General features: G+C 39.3%; 1 protein-coding gene across 4 annotated transcripts in view; it reads right to left on the bottom strand.

The window, feature by feature from the left end:
* LOC117963781 (adipolin-like) overlaps window positions 1-18,418 on the bottom strand; it is a 57,265-nt gene extending 38,847 nt beyond the window's left edge. Inside the window, exon 1 of one of the 4 annotated variants that reach the window (XM_059002406.1) lies at window positions 17,270-18,418. In XM_059002406.1, the coding sequence (XP_058858389.1) occupies window positions 17,270-17,422 (153 nt within the window). In that variant the 5' untranslated portion in view covers window positions 17,423-18,418. Of the gene's footprint in view, window positions 1-17,251 lie in introns of all 4 variants that reach the window. The other 3 variants (XM_034904941.2, XM_034904940.2, XM_034904939.2) reach the window with 3 other exon arrangements.
* Window positions 18,419-18,798: the final 380 nt, after the last annotated feature.

The raw sequence follows: 18,798 nt of genomic DNA, 5'->3' as shown, positions 1-18,798 counted from the left end.
TTGCTCCAGTAAAAACCCAACAATAGTAATAATAATAATTTCTCCTAGAAGGGCAAGAGCGAAGAAAAAGCAAAGTGTCATTTTTATTGGTCGATCAAACCCCCAAGATCCACCTCCCAACCACTCAGAGAGAGAGAGACGCGACACCCTCTCACCCAGCCTCTCTGTGTCATTGCCATGATTGGCAGGCGGATCTCACGGGGCTCCCGCCCTCTCCCCTGCAGGATCATGTATGCGCCTCATAGCCAGCACAGGTCTCCCCTATCACAATGCTATTTTCCAACACTGCATGTGCACACGCTCTAAAAAATATAGATGTATACTTGATAATGACTGGACGTACATTTGAATATGCACATAATCATTATCTGTGGTGTCTCGGAATTTAAGTACATTTTAAATGCCACAAAAGAAGAATATATTCTCTTAAAAAATACATGATCTGGAATACATTATTCAGGACTTAATAACATGCAGTTTATTCAGGGTACAACTATTCTTCCATTTGTTTTTCTTGAGAGATGTGTGCCAGTTCTTTCCAATACAGCTACAGCTCTGAAGTTGCTGTAAACCCCCCTTTCAGCATGGCTCCTACCACAAACTATTTGTTTTGTATCCTTTCCCATTTCTGCTGGCATTCCATGGCTTGTGGTACAAAACCTTGCGACAATCAACTTAATGTAGCTGTTGGTTCATCCAAAATACACTATTGAGTTATCATCTGTGAGGTTCATTATTGTAGTGTTTAGTCTCTTTGTTGGTCTCTTTGTCATTATGCATGAAACAACCATAATTGCATAATTTCTGTAATTGCATAATTGTATATATCTCACATATTCTGCTCCAGACATTGTAATTAGGCTGGGGCTCTACGAATAAAACTGATCACCAGCTAGATATATGTTTTTTAGACAAAAAAATTGATTGGCGACATCTGTTTTTCATTTTGACTCAATACCAATGTCCTACCGCCCCCTAAAGACCAAAAAACACTAAATTTTGCATATATATATATATATATATATATATATATATATATATATATATATATATACAGTGCCTTGCGAAAGTATTCGCCCCCCTTGAACTTTGCGACCTTTTGCCACATTTCAGGCTTCAAACATAAAGATATGAAACTGTAATTTTTTGTGAAGAATCAACAACAAGTGGGACACAATCATGAAGTGGAACGAAATTTATTGGATATTTCAAACTTTTTTAACAAATAAAAAACTGAAAAATTGGGCGTGCAAAATTATTATAGTTTCTTAAGCTCGTTCCCAGAACAATTCCAATTTGCCAAAAACATTTACATGCTTTGTTTGCATATGGTGACATTATCAACTTGAAGCTTATGGAAGAAGATGAAAATCTTATGACACTAGTGTATTTTTTCTTCCATTTTGTTCTACATTCCAACATTTAGATCAAGAAACGTATGGATTTTAGGGGTTTTTGTCCTCTAGGGGGCAGTAGGATCAGTATATCCACTCAGATCATAAATCTAAGGTGACCAATGGATTTAGCATCATTAATAACTCCAGGTATAATTATTTAATTCTGCATTTATCAATGTTGGAATACGAATATAGACGTGATTTATGTTTTTGGACCTTTAGGGGGTGGTAGGTCATTGGTATTTAGTTTAAATGAAAAACTAATGCCACCAATCGATTTTTCAGCCCAAAATACATATATTTAGCTGGTGATCAGACTAATTGGACAAAAAACCGTGCAAAGTGCCCCGGCCTATTGTAATAGCATGATGCAACATTGTATTGGTATACAGAAACGAGCCCCTGATCCTAGCTACAAATAGCAAATAAAACTTCTTAACACTTTCACAACTTAAATAAGAAAGAGTCTATTCCCAACCCAGATGCAGACCCTGCTCTACGCAGAGAGTCTGTGAAACATCAGCAAGTTGAGCTGTCTTGGCCACTGAAGCTCCTGCCAAATGCGCCCCAACAATCACCCCTCTTTCAAAGTCACTGAGGTCTCCTCTTGCAACCATGCTAGCCATAATTATATGCATTTTGTCCATGTCCAGCATTTTTATACATGACCCTAAGAATGCTGGGATGTTATTTGCTTAATTAACGCATGGGCCACACCTGTGTGCAAGCCCTTGCTTTCAATATACTTGGTGTCCCTCATTTACCCAGGTGTTTCCATTTGTTTGTCCACCACCTGTATTTTGTAGTACACTAGAGCTGGTACACTAGGTAAAAGAATCTGGTAGTACACTAGGTGAAAGAGATTTATTTAACCTGCAGTACCAGACAGCACGTTTCTAAATGAAAATACATGTGCTAAAACAGATTTTTTCACAATTAACACATTCCAGACCTATATAGTTAATAGATGTGCACGGCATGGAAAGTGCATGGAATTCTTGTGTTTACCACAATCGCTTTACATAAATACTTTATCATAATGTCACAGTGTAAAATCAGGCCCTGTGTTCTTGAAGAAGCAAAACCAGTTTAATTTCACCCAGTTTGGATCACTTCTGAACTGATAACCCATCTCCTACTCCACACCCTCCACATGTTCAGTATTTTCTCAAAGCTATACTATTTTCCACTGATATGAACATTTATAACCACAAATATGATTTGAATCTTACCCCACCCCTTCCCACATGTCAAATGACTGCGGTTAAGATAAAAAGGTTAAATAATGCAGTTCATCTGAAGTGAGCTGTGTATTAAGGAATGCATGTATTTGGCATGCAAGATATAGTTTACTTTAACTATATGTGAATAACTACTGATAACAACCTGTCTATATGTTACACCCAGAGCTGGCATCATTCCAAAGGCTGACAATGGAAATAATTTGTCCGACATTGGACTGCATGGTATTGAAAGTCCATAAAAATAATGAAATTGGCCGCTTTAGACAATGGCCTAACGCAGGGTGGGTATTAGATGAAGTCTTTGGATATTTAGCCATACAAATTGGATGTAGGCAAAGTTTATGGTCTTACATCAGCATTAGTCAGCTCCCTGTACAAGGTTGTCATTTATAGTTTCAAAATAATGTCAAAAACTATGGACTATTTGGGCTACAACAACTTTAGAACAATTTGTTTAATTTACAAATAGCCGATTTGAGTCTCTTTTATCAATTCATTCCCTTATAAGTGGACAGTGTTGGGGAGGTTAATTTAAACAAACAGACACAACTTATATTTACAAAGATGGTGGCTGGCCTGCCTGGTTGCCTGCTTGCCTGGTGTATGCTGCTGTATACTGCGTGTTGTCCAGCCTGATTAAGACTTTCCTTGGCTCTCCGTCTGCGTGCTTGGCTGCACGCAGGCTTGCTTGCCTGTGTGCTCTGTTTGTTTGCCTTACCTACCTGTTGCATCTGCTCTGCTGCCTGGTGGCTGCTGTGCTTGGTTGCCCGCTTGCCTGTCTGGGCTTGCACTGCTGCGCTTTGGTGCTTGTTTTTACAAAACTGTGCCGAGCTGTATTTGCTTGACTGCCCTTCTGCCACGCTTTTTTGATATGGACTTGAAACTCTTTTTATTTATTTACAGTCTCCTTTCTCTACGGAGCGGGGCTGCGCGGAAGATTCCCTCTAATGTTTTTAAACTTTGTAAAGCACTGGGTTTGCTAAACAGGAACTATAGCACCCATCATGGCACTAGATATGTGCTTTCTGTCCCTGATTACATTAATATACAGATAGTAAAACATAAACGCAGCCTGCAGTCTGTTTTTCCTGTCTCTGACTTGGGTCTTTCTGATGATTTTTTGTTACTTTTTAAGATTTCAGTTTCTACTGTTCAGTCAGCCGTCCGACCTATCTCCCACTGCTCTTGAAGGCGATTCAAAATGTAATGCAGTCTCAAAACATGAAATTATCTGCTAGTTCAGATCTAGACTGGTGTATAAATGCTTATAATCACTCTCTTTCTGAAATAATTGATGACCTGGCTCTGTAGTACTAAACAATTCCCTTTGTGTCACAGTTGAGCTAAGGGTTATGAAATCTCAAACTCATAAATTGGAAAAAGCTTGGAAGAAATCCCACTTAGTGATCCATGAGCAGATCTGGCACGAGCATCTAAAGGAATACAGAAAGGCCTTGAGGGCTGAGAAAATTAGATATTTTCCCAATATCATCAAGGAAAATCAAAACTCCAGAGTCCTTTTTTCCCCATTAGTAAATTGTTGTCACCCCCTGTAAATTCTACTTATGTTCCTTTTCCCAATGCCTGTTGCCAGGAGCTTATGGATTTCTTTGTGTCAAAAATATTAACTATCCGTGATGCTGCTGCTGTTTCTGCCCCCAGTTACCTTCTCTGAGAACAATAACATCACATTTCTCAAACTTTTTAACCTGTTATGCTTGCCAATGTGTTTGCGTCTGTGAAGGCTACCACATATCTTCTGGACCCTTTTCCTTCTGTTCTTTTGAAGATTCAACTTGATAAAATTGCTTTATTTTATTGCATATTCTTAATTTATCCTTATCTTCTGGAAAAGTTCCAGAAACATTTTAAATTAGCTATTATTACGCCATTACTTAAAAAACCTAATCTTGATAGTAATATTTTTTCAATTTTCCGCCCAATATCAAATCTTCCGTTTCTGTCTAAGGTCTTGGAGCGGGTGGTTGCTTTGCAGCTGCAGGCACATTTGGCTACAAATGCCCTTCATGAGAGGTTTCAATCAGGTTGAGATCTTCTCGTAGCACTGAGACTGCTCTTGTCTATGTTTTCAATGATCTTTTGTTAAACTGTGACTCAGGTGCGTGTTCTATATTGCTTCTTTTGGACTTGTCCGCAGCATTTGATACTGTAGATCACCATATCTTGTTACAATTACAGTTACGATTGCAATGCAATACTGCCTTAAATTGGCCAATATGTCTCAGCTGAGGGCTGTTCCTCTCAAATTGTTGGTTTGACTTCTGGAGTACCCCAAGGTTCTATTCTGGATCCCATTGTTTTTGATTTATATGTTACCTCTTGGAAGACTTACAAAATAGGGGTCTTAGCTTCCATATGTATAAGGATGATATCCAACTTTATGTTTCCACAAAACCCCATTTATCGGGGACGGGTTCAGTGCTGTCGGAGTGTCTTACCCAGATTCAAAACTGGATGTGCCAACATTTTTTACAACTAAATGTTAACAAAACAGAGGTTATGTGTGTTGGATCTCATACAAATTTGCTCTCTCTCTCTCTGTATTAAATGTGACCTTGGGAAACTGATGCTTTACTGTTAGCCCCGTCATTAAAAATCTGGGAGTTTTGTTCGATTCTGAATTACGCTTTGATGCACATGTCCAATTTATTTGTAAATCTTCTTTTTCCAACTTAGAAATATTGCACATGTCCGCTCTTATTTGGAACCGTCTGCAGAGGAGACCTTGCTCCATGCCTTCATTACCTCTAGGCTTGATTATTGCAACGCCCTTCTGGCTGGACTTCCAAAAGGTGCTATTTCCAGGCTTCACCTGGTCCAAAATTCGGCAGCTAGTGTATTGACTCGTGTAAAGTCCTGTGGTCACATAACCCCAGTTTTGTTGGTTACCAGTCACTCAGAGAATAAATTACAAAATGTTATTATCTACATTTAAAACATTACATGGCCTAGCACCCTCCTATCTTTCTGATCTCATACTCTGTTATGTTCCTAGTCGGGTGCTGCGGAGGCTGACCTACTTAGTGTATTGTCTGTTTAAACTGCCACGTATGGATCGCGTTCTTTTAGCCATCTAGCACCCACACTATGGAATTGCCTAGGGACATTAGAAGAATCCACTCTCTTCCACTTTTTAAAACACTGTGGCAATGTGCCCCACCCATGTGTGCATTTCTATATTGTATGTTGCGTGTGGTGTGTTAATGTTGGTGTAAGAGATGGCTGCACGGGATATAAATGGGTGTGTGCAGCATGAGTATTTAAAATGTATAATTGTATTTAGGCACGGGATTGCACATCACTTCATGTGCATTTAAAATATATAATATGTGAGCACAAGGTTCACATAATTAATTCATGTGCTGGGATTCAAGTGAATAATTAATTAGTAATTGAATCCCAGCACAACAGTATATATAGATGCATGTTTTACTCACTCGGGGTTGTGTGTTCGTGAGTGGAGAACGGATTTGGAGAGGAGGTAAAAACTGAAGTAAATAACAATTGCTATCGTGTGCTGGTAGGACCAGCACGATACTTGTTTGTTTATATAGACTCGCCGTGTTTGTTTGTGTGTCTGTCCTTGCACCGTTTGTTAAGTGTTAGTCCGTTTTGTTTGTCTATTTATTTGGGCGTAAAGTGCCGTGTTTTGTGTTTGTTAAAATCTTTTATTTTCCCGTAAATAATAAACCGGCGCAAGCAAACGCCTTCATCATTTCATTTCATCTGTCTGTGTGTTATTTATCTTCTGGTTCTGACGTCACCACTCAGCCAGCCGTGTGACAAACACATACAATTTTTTTTTGTTTGATCAGGTTTTTAGTAAAAATTCTTATTGTAGTATATTGTTTTTGTTATTATATTTTTTTGCAGATTTTGTAAAGTGTTTGTTTTTTGCATTTTCCTTTGCTGAGTATTGTAAAGCGCCCCGAGACGCTCCCCGTGTATAGGGGGCTCTATATTAAATGTAAATTTGATTGCTTTGATTGATTTGACTGGGAAAATCTGAGTATTTTTATATGCAACAGTGTTTCGTGTCCTACCTTTGAGTAAAACATACACATGTTCCTGCCTCTTTAATGAGCATGGAATCATAACAGCTCTGCAGAATGTTCAGCAATAAGTCATAGCCACCCCTCTAGTAGGAGCTTGTTCAAATATAACTATACACACTGCATGCCAAAGAAGCAGGAATGTACAGTAATTTTCTGTATTGTTAGCGCATGCCATTGCAATTAAATAATTAGTGCTAAGCCCTAAGGATTTAGATTTGTTTAATAAAGTCAATCTATGTCTGAGACTGCCTTTCCAACATGTTTAGCTTTGCTCACACGTACAAGTCTAACATGGCAAACGACAGTCCTTTTACTGTTTTTGAACTTCTATCCAAAATGAAGTGTACCGTATCTCAGCTGTTAAAACAGCTTTACTTTTGCATTATTAATATTTCTAAATATAGTAGCATGCACAATTTGGGGTCTGAAGAGAAAGCTGCAGAGAGAGTGTGCAATACTTCATGTCCAAGCGCCTGGAGATGTTGGGCTGGCACTAGGCACTGAGTTTGTGCAGCCTCACCCTGTCAATCCCTAGAATGGTGTATCAATATATTTTTGCAATGTTTTATTTATTATTATTATTATTATTATTTTCTTAGCAGACGCCCTTATCAAGGGCAACTTACAATTGTTACAAGATATCACATTATTTTTTACACGTTATTTTTACATACAATTACCCATTTATACAGGTGGGTTTTTACTGGAGCAATCTAGGTAAAGTACCTTGCTCAAGGGTAAAGCAGCAGTGTCCCCTACCAGGGATTGAACCCACCCTCTGGTCAAGAGTCCAGAGCCCTAACCACTACTCCACACTGCTGCACTTGTGAAGGAAATGGTCCCAACCCCTTCACTGCCTTCTTTCTGTCAATAACCAATCTTTCTGTCAATAACAAATCAGCTGCTGCTCTTATTGACAAGCTTTCAGCCAAAAGACACTGAGAATAACCTAAAGTAGTACCAGATATCACGTTTTAAAATGTTTCTGCCCACTGTTTATTTTACATACAATGTGAAAATAAATCTTACACACGGTACATTGGTGGTGTATTGGTGCTCCTCAGAACCCTTATAAAAGAACACTTAACAAACGTTATATAATAATAATAGGTAGCTTAGGAACTCTGACATTGGAGATATTGGGCCGGAGACACTAGTATACAGTGTTGGGGTATAGGGTTAGGGTTAGGGTAAAAAGCATGAATTACTCCCTTGTTATATATTGTCATCCTCATATCACACCCACATTAGACAACCATTGCCATGTGAATTTTATAATGTTTGCTTGGTTGTCATGACTGGGGTGCACTTATAGTGCCTTGACATTTAACATCTAAAGCATTCTGTTTGGAGTTCTGTCTTATTCAGATTCTCCAATTCCAGGCTGGTAATGCCAGTTATAGTCATCCATTTTTACAACCAATCCCTGATGAGATTTATCATGTAATAGGTTAAGATACAGTTAGAATGTAAATGCATTTGAAAAACAATTCAGATACAACAAAGCAATCAGAACATAATAATACCACAAACCACATACAAACAGGCAATTAATGCAACCATCAAGCCAAATGCAGTGCATGCAACTCCTTATTCAGAAATACACACCAGTAGAAGAAACCTTCAAGAACATAAGGAAATGTACAAACGAGAGGAGGTCATTCGGCCCATCAGTGCTCGTCCTGTTATTAGTAGCTGATTGATCTCAGAACTTCTGATTCTGCCTCCACAACATAGCCAGGTATCCTATTCCATCCCCTTTTTATAGAACTATTTTGTTACATACAATTACTTTAATAGCACTGCACGTACATTTCTATCCAAATATTCTGATACAGATGCAATTTAAATAATTTTTTAACCTGCAACCCATTTCTCTAGATCACCAAGTTTTGATTTCACCATGTAGCAAAAACAAATGGTGCTGTGCAGGCAGGTTCCCAAGTGGTGAATGTTTAACAGAGGAAATTCAACAAAGGGAACTGCAATCAGGAGATTTTCCATCGTGCTGCACATTTCTCTAATTACTCAACACACTCTAACTTAACCAGACTATTAGTTGTACTAGAGTGCTTGCAGGCGGATGTGTCATTTTAAACATTTCCCTTTTTGCATGTATCTCTTAATTATGTTGCTAATTCCTTCATTGTAAGTTGAATGGTTAATACACAGGCAGTGCTAGCACGGTTGATGGTTAGAGTTGCATGCATACAGGGGAAGCCGCTGCCACACAGTACCTGATAAGAGCTCCTTATGTCTGACTTTGAGATACAGTAGGAGAAAGGTGGTTCCGAGAACTCCAAATTTCAACTGAGTTTTTGATAGAGGGGACATTTTTTTTACACAATACAACATGCGAACATAAGAATATTTACTAAACAGAGGAGGCCAGTCAGCCCATCTAATCTCGTCCAGTTCCAAGTAGCTGATTGATCTCAAACCTTTGTCAAGTTGTATCTTAAAGGATCCAAGTGATTCTGCCTCAACAACATGACTAGGTTGCCCGTTCCATCCCCTCACCACTCTCTGTGTGAAGAAGAGTCTCCTTCAATAACATGACTAGGTAACCCATTCCATCCCCTCACCACTCTCTGTGTGAAGAAGAGTCTCCTTCAATAACATGACTAGGTAACCCATTCCATCCCCTCACCACTCTGTGTAAAGAAGAGTCCCCTCTGTCCTAAGTCTATCTCCACTTAATTTGCAACTGTGTCCTCTGGTGCTGGTTTCTGTACTGTGCTTAAAATATTGGTTCAGGTTTTCTATGTTAACTCCACTCAAACTCTAAAAACTTCAATCAGAGTTCTTCTTTGTTCTAGGCTAAATAGATTCAGTTCTTTCAGCCTATCTTCATAGCTCAGTCCACTAGCCCTGGTATTAAAGCACATACAGAACTTGGCAAAACCTGGCAAATGAAATTCAGTGTCAACAAATGTTACACGATGGTCACAAAAATGTAAGACCCAAATACCAAATGGGTGGGATAGAACTAGAACAGGCTTACCAAGAGAAAGACCTTGTGTTGTGATAGATTAAGTAAGCAACCACACAGTGCAGGGAAGTAATAAAGAAGGCTAACAGAATGCCAAAAATGTAGAGTACAAATCCAAAGAGGTTACAGAGAAGGTTCAAATCCTTCTGAATTAACTGGGGTGAGGTGTCCTGAGTCCACTACTCCCCCTAGTTTGATATCATCTGTGCTGCTGACAGTTCTGTAGTGTGTAGTCATGGATATACACCAGGGAAAGTTGCCCATGAATGTTTCTGTAAATGCAGAGCTAATTCACTGATGTAGATCATTGTATTGTTTCCGTTTTTTCCCCCACAATGTAAAAATTCTCTAACGATCTGCATTTTTCTCCATCATTCTGCATCAAATGAATTCCTAGTATCATTGGTTATTACAATAATGAACTTACCAGTGTGACAAACAACAACGGTACTGTTTTTTAAGGTCAAAATGTTCCTTTTTCTAATGGCATTCAGGCCTTGGCCCTGGACATCATTGCTTGTCACAGTGCACTCAGCGTGACGATATCCAGCACGGCAAACACCTTCACTGAAAACATGTTTTTCTTGGTGGGTTCAACCACATAGTCTCAGGAAGGTTCAAAGAATAGCAAATTGAAAGGGCTTTTACGCGACACACTATAAAAGCTACAGTGAAATCTCTCTATTCAGTCCAGTGAAGGGACCCCCATGTGGCCTTACAAGGAAGGTGGCCTTACCACTGAAGATACAGTCAAAACATTTGCCCAAGAATTTTACTAAGATGCTAGCTTCTATTGAAACTGTTCTGATTTACTGTTTTAGTTTATAATAGTTACATATTAATATATCATTTAAATCAAATGCAAAAAGGAGTTATATTTACAGTATACGTTTGGGACTGGAAATGGTGGCCCTAATACAGAATAGAGGAGGGCTTATATTGTCAACAGGAGCAAATTCAGACTGTAGAAAAGTGGCTTAATTGTGAGGTGGTTTCTCTCTATATATAGCAAGGTTTTACTGTATAGATAAAAAACAAACTGTCTGAATATATTTTGGTGCCACAAGATGTAGAAATACCTGTAATGCAATCTAAAAACTTCAGGAAGATTTACTCATTGTTGCTTAATAACAGCATCAACAGTTGCCGTTTCTTAAAGGATTTACCAGAGAACACAAAAATGTGAAGCTTGTATAGTTCAGTTTTACCTACCGCAGGTATTACATTACAGAACAGATTCATCTGTGTTGCAAGCACACGCTGCAACATTCCCACCTCCTGGGCACATTTTTCATGAAGCTTTCTTCTGTAGCCAAGCAGTCCCACCTTAAAGGACAATCTTGATTGGCTGGTTGACACGTGACAAGTGATCTTAATCCTGAAGAGATTTAGCCAGGGTTTCTTTCCAAAGATGAAAACGATTCTTGTGAAAACTCCCAGTAAAATGTTACTGTTCTAAAACATTTTGAAACGGCTGAGGGGAAATCTATTTTGAATCAGTTTCCTGCAGTATTATTACCAGGTTTTTGTGTTTGTTTTTTGTACATGTTAGCATGGAAAGAAAAGTATCTCATTGTAAAGTTGAGACCAGCATTTACTCGGGAGCATTCAAGGAGAAAAAAAAAAGTCCAGATCATATATGAAATATCCAGATCACACTTCCTCCTGCAACAATGCTGGTTTTCTGTCCCCACGATACAGCACTCATTTCAATCACAGCACCAGCATTGCTGCAGGCGGGAGCGTGAACTGGCTACACCGTTATGGCAAACATGTATTTTCAAACAGATATTAAAAGTGTCTTCAGTTGTTTAGAATCACAATATCATTCCAACATTGTGGCTGTGGCAGTACCTCAGAATTGCTATGAAGCGTGATGCTGTGATAGAATCACAATAGTTTTTCTATACCCCTTATAATATTGACTGACATGCTTTCAGTCAGTACCATGCTTTGACCCAGACGACACTGCTGGGGTGAAATGGCCAACGAGGCAATGCAGTAACAGACTGAGTGTTGTAACAGATATCTGTTTGAAAATGAAAATGTTCTTTCAAAACTGCACATTTGAGAGCCATGTAGCTAATGGAAGTGCAACACGGGTAAGATTTATGGAAATATGTTGTCAGCTACAATCACTTTATTAGCTTTTACTGTACTAGCTTTGTTTCCTGCACAGTAGTGGACATTGCATGCAAAGTAAAACACCTTTACAAAATGGGAACACGGTATCATGTTACAGCAGACAACACATTGTTTTAAGTGCCTGACTCTTTTCCTAATTCCTGATCCTTTCCCAACAGGGCATTGTTGAAAATGAACACTTATTACATATTGTGCATAACAGGCTAAGAGACAAATAAATCATAACATGACTTGCACATGATGCGACTCAGGCTAGCTTAAAGGCTTTCCATAAATCTGCTCTGAACTGTAGGATATCAATCCGAACAGAAATACATTGGAAATGTGCCTATTTGACATTAGCCAACATTATGCAATAAGCAACGGGTACTTATATCAGTGGGTCGTGAAGTTTCTACAATGCGGTTGTGCACGTATTGTTTATTTGATCATAGCTGGTGAAATTCTCACCCCTTGATCGGCTGTCCGCTTAAAAGCTATTGATTGTGTAGAGCTGTGCTGTTGACTCTAGTAAATACACATGCATGTACTACTGGAGAACTGAGAATGGCTATTGTGGATTAAGGAACACTCCACAACCCACCCACCTGTCCTCAATTCACCTGTAAAATATTCACTTAAGTAAATAGAAAAACACAAACCAATGTATTTCAGTGACCTCAAACCTGATGCAGTGTAGTTATATTACTTGAGAGCACAGGAACATAAGATTTATGAATGGCAGGTGGCCAGTCGGGCCATCTTGATCTCAAAGCTTTGTGTTAAAGGATCCCAGTGATTTAGCATCACAGCATGCCTAGGTGACCCATTCCATCCTCTCACCACTCTCTATGTGAAGAAGTGTCTCCTTCCCTCTGTCGCAGCTTCATCACAACCTCCTTGGATTTGTACTCTTTGTTTGCCTTTCTTATTGCTTCTCCGCACTGTGTGGTTCCTGACAGTGATTAGTCTATTACAACGCCAAGGTCTTTCTCTTGGTGAGAGAATTTTGTTTCAGCATTTTGTTTGTACATATTTTGTGACCGGCTGTAACACTTTACATTTGTTGACATTACATTTAATTTGCCATCACGCTCCCTCCTGCAACAATGCTGGTCCAACAACATGCCACTCATTCCAAACACAGCACCACCATTATTGCAGGAGGGAGCATGAACTGGATACACTGCCAGGGTTAGAACAAGAAATCTCTTTGTCTTCGCAAACTTATTTGAGTTGAAAAAGTAATTCCCTAGTTTATTTACTACCTATGATATTTGAATAAAAAATGAAATCTATTGGAAATAAAATGCTACATAATGGACAACAAAGGTGAATACTGCAGGGGGTTCTGTTAGACTTTAAATGACCTACTTCTATCCCATATTATTATTTAGCAGACACCTTTATCTAAGACAACTTACAGAGACTAGGGTGTGTGAACTATGCATCAGCTGCAGAGTCACTTACAACAACGTCTCACCTGAAAGACAGAGAACAAAGAAGTTAAGTGACTTGCTCAGGGTCACACAGCGAGTCAGCGAGGGAGCTGGGATTTGAACCAGGGACCGCCTGGTTACAAGCCCTTTTCTTTAACCACCGGACCACACAGCCTCCATGATAGTAATATTAATCCTGACGTATCTGAGCAATCACCTTCCTTTAAAGTGTGTGTGTATTATACAGATAAGCACAGTGTTATTGCACTACATTGTAGCTTTCTGGAAGACTGCATGCAAGTTTGCCTGTAAAAGGACTGTAAAGACACTGGTGCTTCATTGTAGCCGAACAGGACAATACTGTAGACCCCAATGGGGTAACCTGTGCCATTACGCATGGAGCTAGGTGTGAAATTAGTCTAGATTGCAATACCTTGTAAATCTTTCACTGGTCAATAGTGACTGACACTTTATAACCATAAACTATGAAGTGTAATGGCTGAAATGATCATTTATCTTTGCTTTTGTAAATAGTAGAAGACTGAGAGTTTCAGGCACGCTACTCTACTTACAAAGCCTGCTCATTTGATGTTCAGACATATAAAGGTGTCTGCAATCATTCTGAATGAATCTAGGCTCTTTAGCTTCAATATTGAGTTATCCTTTTCCTCTAAATCTGCCTGTACTTGGCTTTGAGCTTGTCTAGCAAAGTCTAGAGAACCCTTCAGCTCTGCCAGTACACAGAGAGTTGGAAGGTTACATGATCACATGATTTGAGTAAAATGAGGAAGGCTGTGCAGTTCCCGCACTTAGGAGTCTCTTCACAAGCTCAAAGGGTAGATTTAGAGAACATTGATAATATCTCAATATAGGAGAACCCAGAACTGATCAGAATGACAGCAACCACCATGAAATAGTAAGGAAATGTAAAAAAAGGAAATTACAATGAGATCGTTTTTATAACGGGAGGCATAATGGAATCCATCAGTTCCAGTATGTTTCAAGTAAATGCTTTAGATTCCACAGAGTTAAGAATTCCAGTCAATCTTGTCTAATCCATGTGTATGTATTACTGTGCACATGTATGTGGAATGTGTATTTGATTTTTAGTAGATCTTTTCATAGCAAACTGTGGAAAGGATGCTGCATTCTTCCGTGCTGCCCTTCCTGCTGAAGGAACACATCCCACACATTCTAAATCCACTCCTGGTCTTTGTTCCAACCCTGGTCTAAATGGTTTAATTGAACCAAGTAAACCTCCATCCAGACCCTGAAGGAGTTCATTATCTCATGTTACCTGTTAAACCTGGAGTGGAATAGCCCTCCAGGACTGTGTTCTAAATCTTTGTCATTTATTGTATTTAAAACAACTAAAAATCCCAAAGCTAGAAGCAATGACTCTCATTTGAGTACCAATCACTGCATTTCTTATGACTTACGAGTTTTCAATGTCAACACGGTTCCTTCCTGTGACCTTACAAAGTAGACCGAAAGTGTAGCATTGATCTATCTGCAAGGAGCGTTCGATATATTCCTCTCCAACAGCTCCAAATAAATTACCATTAAAACATCTATTTCACCTTTATCATACTGTAATGTGTGTGGTTTTTATATAGGAAACGTGAGACCTATGAAGTGAAGACTATGCATATTAGGTAAGATTTACTAGAATTACTTGTTAGCACCGTGTACTTTTAGTAGCAGCTCTCCACATAATAGTATGCATTACTGTATGGTGTGCAGATAATAAACAATATAAACAATGAGTGCTCTATAAAATAAAGTATGACCAAAATCTTCAACACAAGAAAAGGGTGTTGAGTGATAATACTGCCAATGTTAACAAGGGGTAAGAAATTGTATTTGAAAGCCTCTGTTAGCATTTAAATGCTTCCCAAGCAGCCTTCAGGTGCAGTAAACCTGAATGTGATTCCCAGCTAACCAGCGCAAAGCTAGGAAAGTGCAAGGAGACACTGCAGGGAGCCCGCTTTCCCTTCAGACATGTGCTTTAATACTCTGACAAACGTGCACAAGACCTACATTTGTGGTTATAGGTAGTCCTGAGTGTATACTGCTATGGAATTGTCCAGACTGATGGATAGACTGATCCACTATTCACACTACTGAGTGACAGTCTGAAACTGCTGCTAATCACAGGTCTTTAAAAACTTTTACTGCATGACATCATGACATTGCCATCTATAGAATTCACACTGCAAAACAAAACCCCACTGAAACGTCAAGCGAGTCAGAGATTTCACTGCTTCCACTAATAGCGCCAGTAGCAGCAAACCAGATTTCAGATCCAAAGAAAACCTCAAGCCTTCATTTCAAGAAAGAAGTCTAAGTAAAATCAAACATGACTGGAAAATACTTCTGTTTATGGAAGCAGTTCCATGTTAAATATGTAGCCTTCAGTGGTGCCAGTAGAATTATTAAGGCAGCAGGACATGCATCTCTGAATAATTGTAAACATGTGAGCTATTGCAGTCAGGGATAAATAACTTGGCTATACATTTCAGGGTGTCCGTAGCACAAGAACTCGATTTCTTTTGGGCTAGTTTTCTTTGATCAAATCTGTTTGAATGTGTTACAGAACCCCCTGCAGTGTATACAAGAAATGCATCACATTGCCTTTGCTGTGGCTGTGCTGTCCGTATCACAGTGGTGTCCTTTTAAACATATTGCCGACTCTTTTACAGTTTTTAATCACACTTCATGGGTCCTAAATCAATGGCAATACATTTCTCAACAGTCATTTCAATCTGAGCACCAGTATTGTTGCAGGAGGAAGCGCGAGTCAGTTGAAAACAACCAATTCCCTAATTAACTTATCTATGTGTGAACAAAAAACTATCAAAACTCTCAAGAATATGTGTAAAACAAATGCTGCAATATGGATAACCCGAGATACAGCAAAGGTGAATGAATGTGTTTCTTTAAACACAGCAGGGGTTCTGGAGCACTTCTGTACACTTTCTGGTAGTCTTTACATTCATATGAAACATTAAACCTGTTTTAGCTATGAGGGGTGAAGGCATTGCAATTACAGTAATATTGAGGCAATTGAAGTACAAACTCAAGACAATTGCAGACGGTGTTTCAGTACCATGGTAATGTATAAGGGCTGTGCTGATGGGGTGCTTACTCTGCCTGTAGTAGTTGACATAGAGGGAAACAGCACAAGGAGTCTGTCTCTTAATTATACTGTAGCTGCATTTGAGACTTGAATTTAAGATAACAAGTCACATGATCGCCTGCCAAGGTAACTTAGCCTTGTTATAAATTCAGCACCAGCTACTAAAACTTAATTAACAGTGTCTTTAGCCATACTTGGCTCTGTCACAATATTTCAGTACTTTGAAAGCAGCAGGCTCCTGCTTTCTTTTCCAATATTTTCGGTGCCAAGCAGTTTAGCCCTACAACTGATCTGCATTTCTAAAATGCAAAGAAACAAGTACAGTAAAACCTGCTTAACACCACTCCTGTTAATGCACCCTGGGCGTATTATCACCACGTTGTCCTGGGAGTCAATGGGGACAAGTTCCTGATAATACCACCTGTTCTTATCACACTCCGGTTAATCGCATTCACATTGAACAGTCATACAACTGATTTCCACCCTGCTCATTTCACTCAGGAAATCAAGCACAAGATTGGAAGGGTTACATGTAAATGACTTGCTATAGTATTGCTATGCTGACGTATCAGCACCACAATGCGTATGTCTATGTTTTACATTATGTTATACAGCGTTGTAGAATGTATACTGTAATCAATGCAATATCTAGTACTATATTTGAGCTCCACAGTAAACACACTTGCTGTATTGTGTGTTTGAATGCTTATTCTGACAGGTTATTGGTGAAGTCCTGATAGAGCCATATAAGTCATTGTTGACCCCCTGAACTGATATTAAAGAGCCTGACAGCTTCATAAAACATGCATAAGAAATCACAAGAAATGTTCCTATACATACCTTGGTACTGCCACTCACCTCCTCGCTGTTAGAAAGTGTAGCGTTGTAAGGTTCAGTATATTGGCTTGGTTCTTTCTGTCTTTTTCTTTCCTTCTTTGCAGTCACATCCCTAAATAGGGCAAGCTGTAGCCATAGGGTGGTAGCCAGGAAAGCCAGCACCCAGCACCTCATCCTGAACTGTGATGCTGTAGAAATCCTGTGAAAATCACCACTTCAATATGCTTTAGAGAGGTGCTCCAGTCTAGCTTTACAAATCTTTCCAAGTCTTGAAATGGCCACAACTTCAAATACACAGAAAAGTACAAACGTAGGATTAAACAGACACCTTGCCTTTGTATAAATGCTCAGTCCATGTAGCGCTGCTGCTGCTGCTGCTGGAAGGGCTTCTCAATGAAAGGTCAATAGTTTCCAGCAAAGTGCCAAAGATCTTGAGTGCAAACCTACTCGACTATGAAATATACCAAGTGAAATGGCCCCAGGCAGCAACTGATCTGCACTGATCTGACAGCAAATAAACCCATTAGTGAGATTTTTCACGCTTTGGACTCAGTGGGGGTCATTCACCTTCTTTCATTAACGTCTTGTAAAAATCCCCAAATACTCTCTTTCAGTTAGGCGATCAGACGCAATGTGTCACATCCATAACACTCCTTCCCAAAGATGACTGCATCGGGGGATTTGCTGTTCAAAGTCCTCTCTGTCACTCACACACGTGGCTGAGAAGGAATTGCCCAGAGCATCTGCAGCAGCACAAGTTTTTTAGCCTTTGGCCTCCCTGTTTTTTCTAGACGGACGAGAGAAAACAAACCCAAATCAGCCCACGATAAGTACAAAGTGCCAGATCCGTGAAGAATAATCCTTAAGAGGTTTCACACACACATCAAGAGGCTGCTGAATCCATTAAGGGCTAGCAAACTTCTCTGAGCTGCTTTTAAATCTCTACTTGAATGGGACTGGCAATCACTCCTTGTTTTGTAAATAGCAGAAGACAGGGTGTGCATTCCTTGCTGGCTGGCTGTCTGCTCTGAATTCTCTTTTCAAGAATGAGTTCTCAGGGAGTTTCTGTGCAGTTTTTATCACCTGATTTTTTTTCTGTCTTTCTCCTCATCAGCAAATTGGCAAATCACTTCCCAGCACTCATTTACCTCACTGAATAAATACTCAGTTCCTGAAATATTTTCCATGGGTTTTAAGAAAAGGGGAGGTCTCATATGGGAGTCATCTGGCAGGTGGGGAGATCCACAATCACTTATTCAAATGCAAGACCTGAAATACATTCTCTTGTGTTCTGTTTTTGACCAAAAGGACATTTTCTCATGGCAGAGTAAAAAATGTATTTGATATTCACATTTTATGGTGAATGCACAATGTTATATCTATGACAGTGGGGTCTACTGGAATTGTCAGGACAACCCCTTACAGAAGTTTCCCATAGTAAAAGCATAGCAATGTATAATAAAGCATAGTAAAAGTATGGTAAAGCATAGGTAAACAGTTCAGTGTGGTAAAGCATATTAAAAAGCAAGCGAACCATGCTAAACTGTGGT

This window comes from Acipenser ruthenus, chromosome 27 (assembly GCF_902713425.1).
Source record: "Acipenser ruthenus chromosome 27, fAciRut3.2 maternal haplotype, whole genome shotgun sequence".
Classification (NCBI taxonomy): Eukaryota; Metazoa; Chordata; class Actinopteri; order Acipenseriformes; family Acipenseridae; genus Acipenser; species Acipenser ruthenus.
This window is presented reverse-complemented; position numbering and strand designations above follow the sequence as displayed.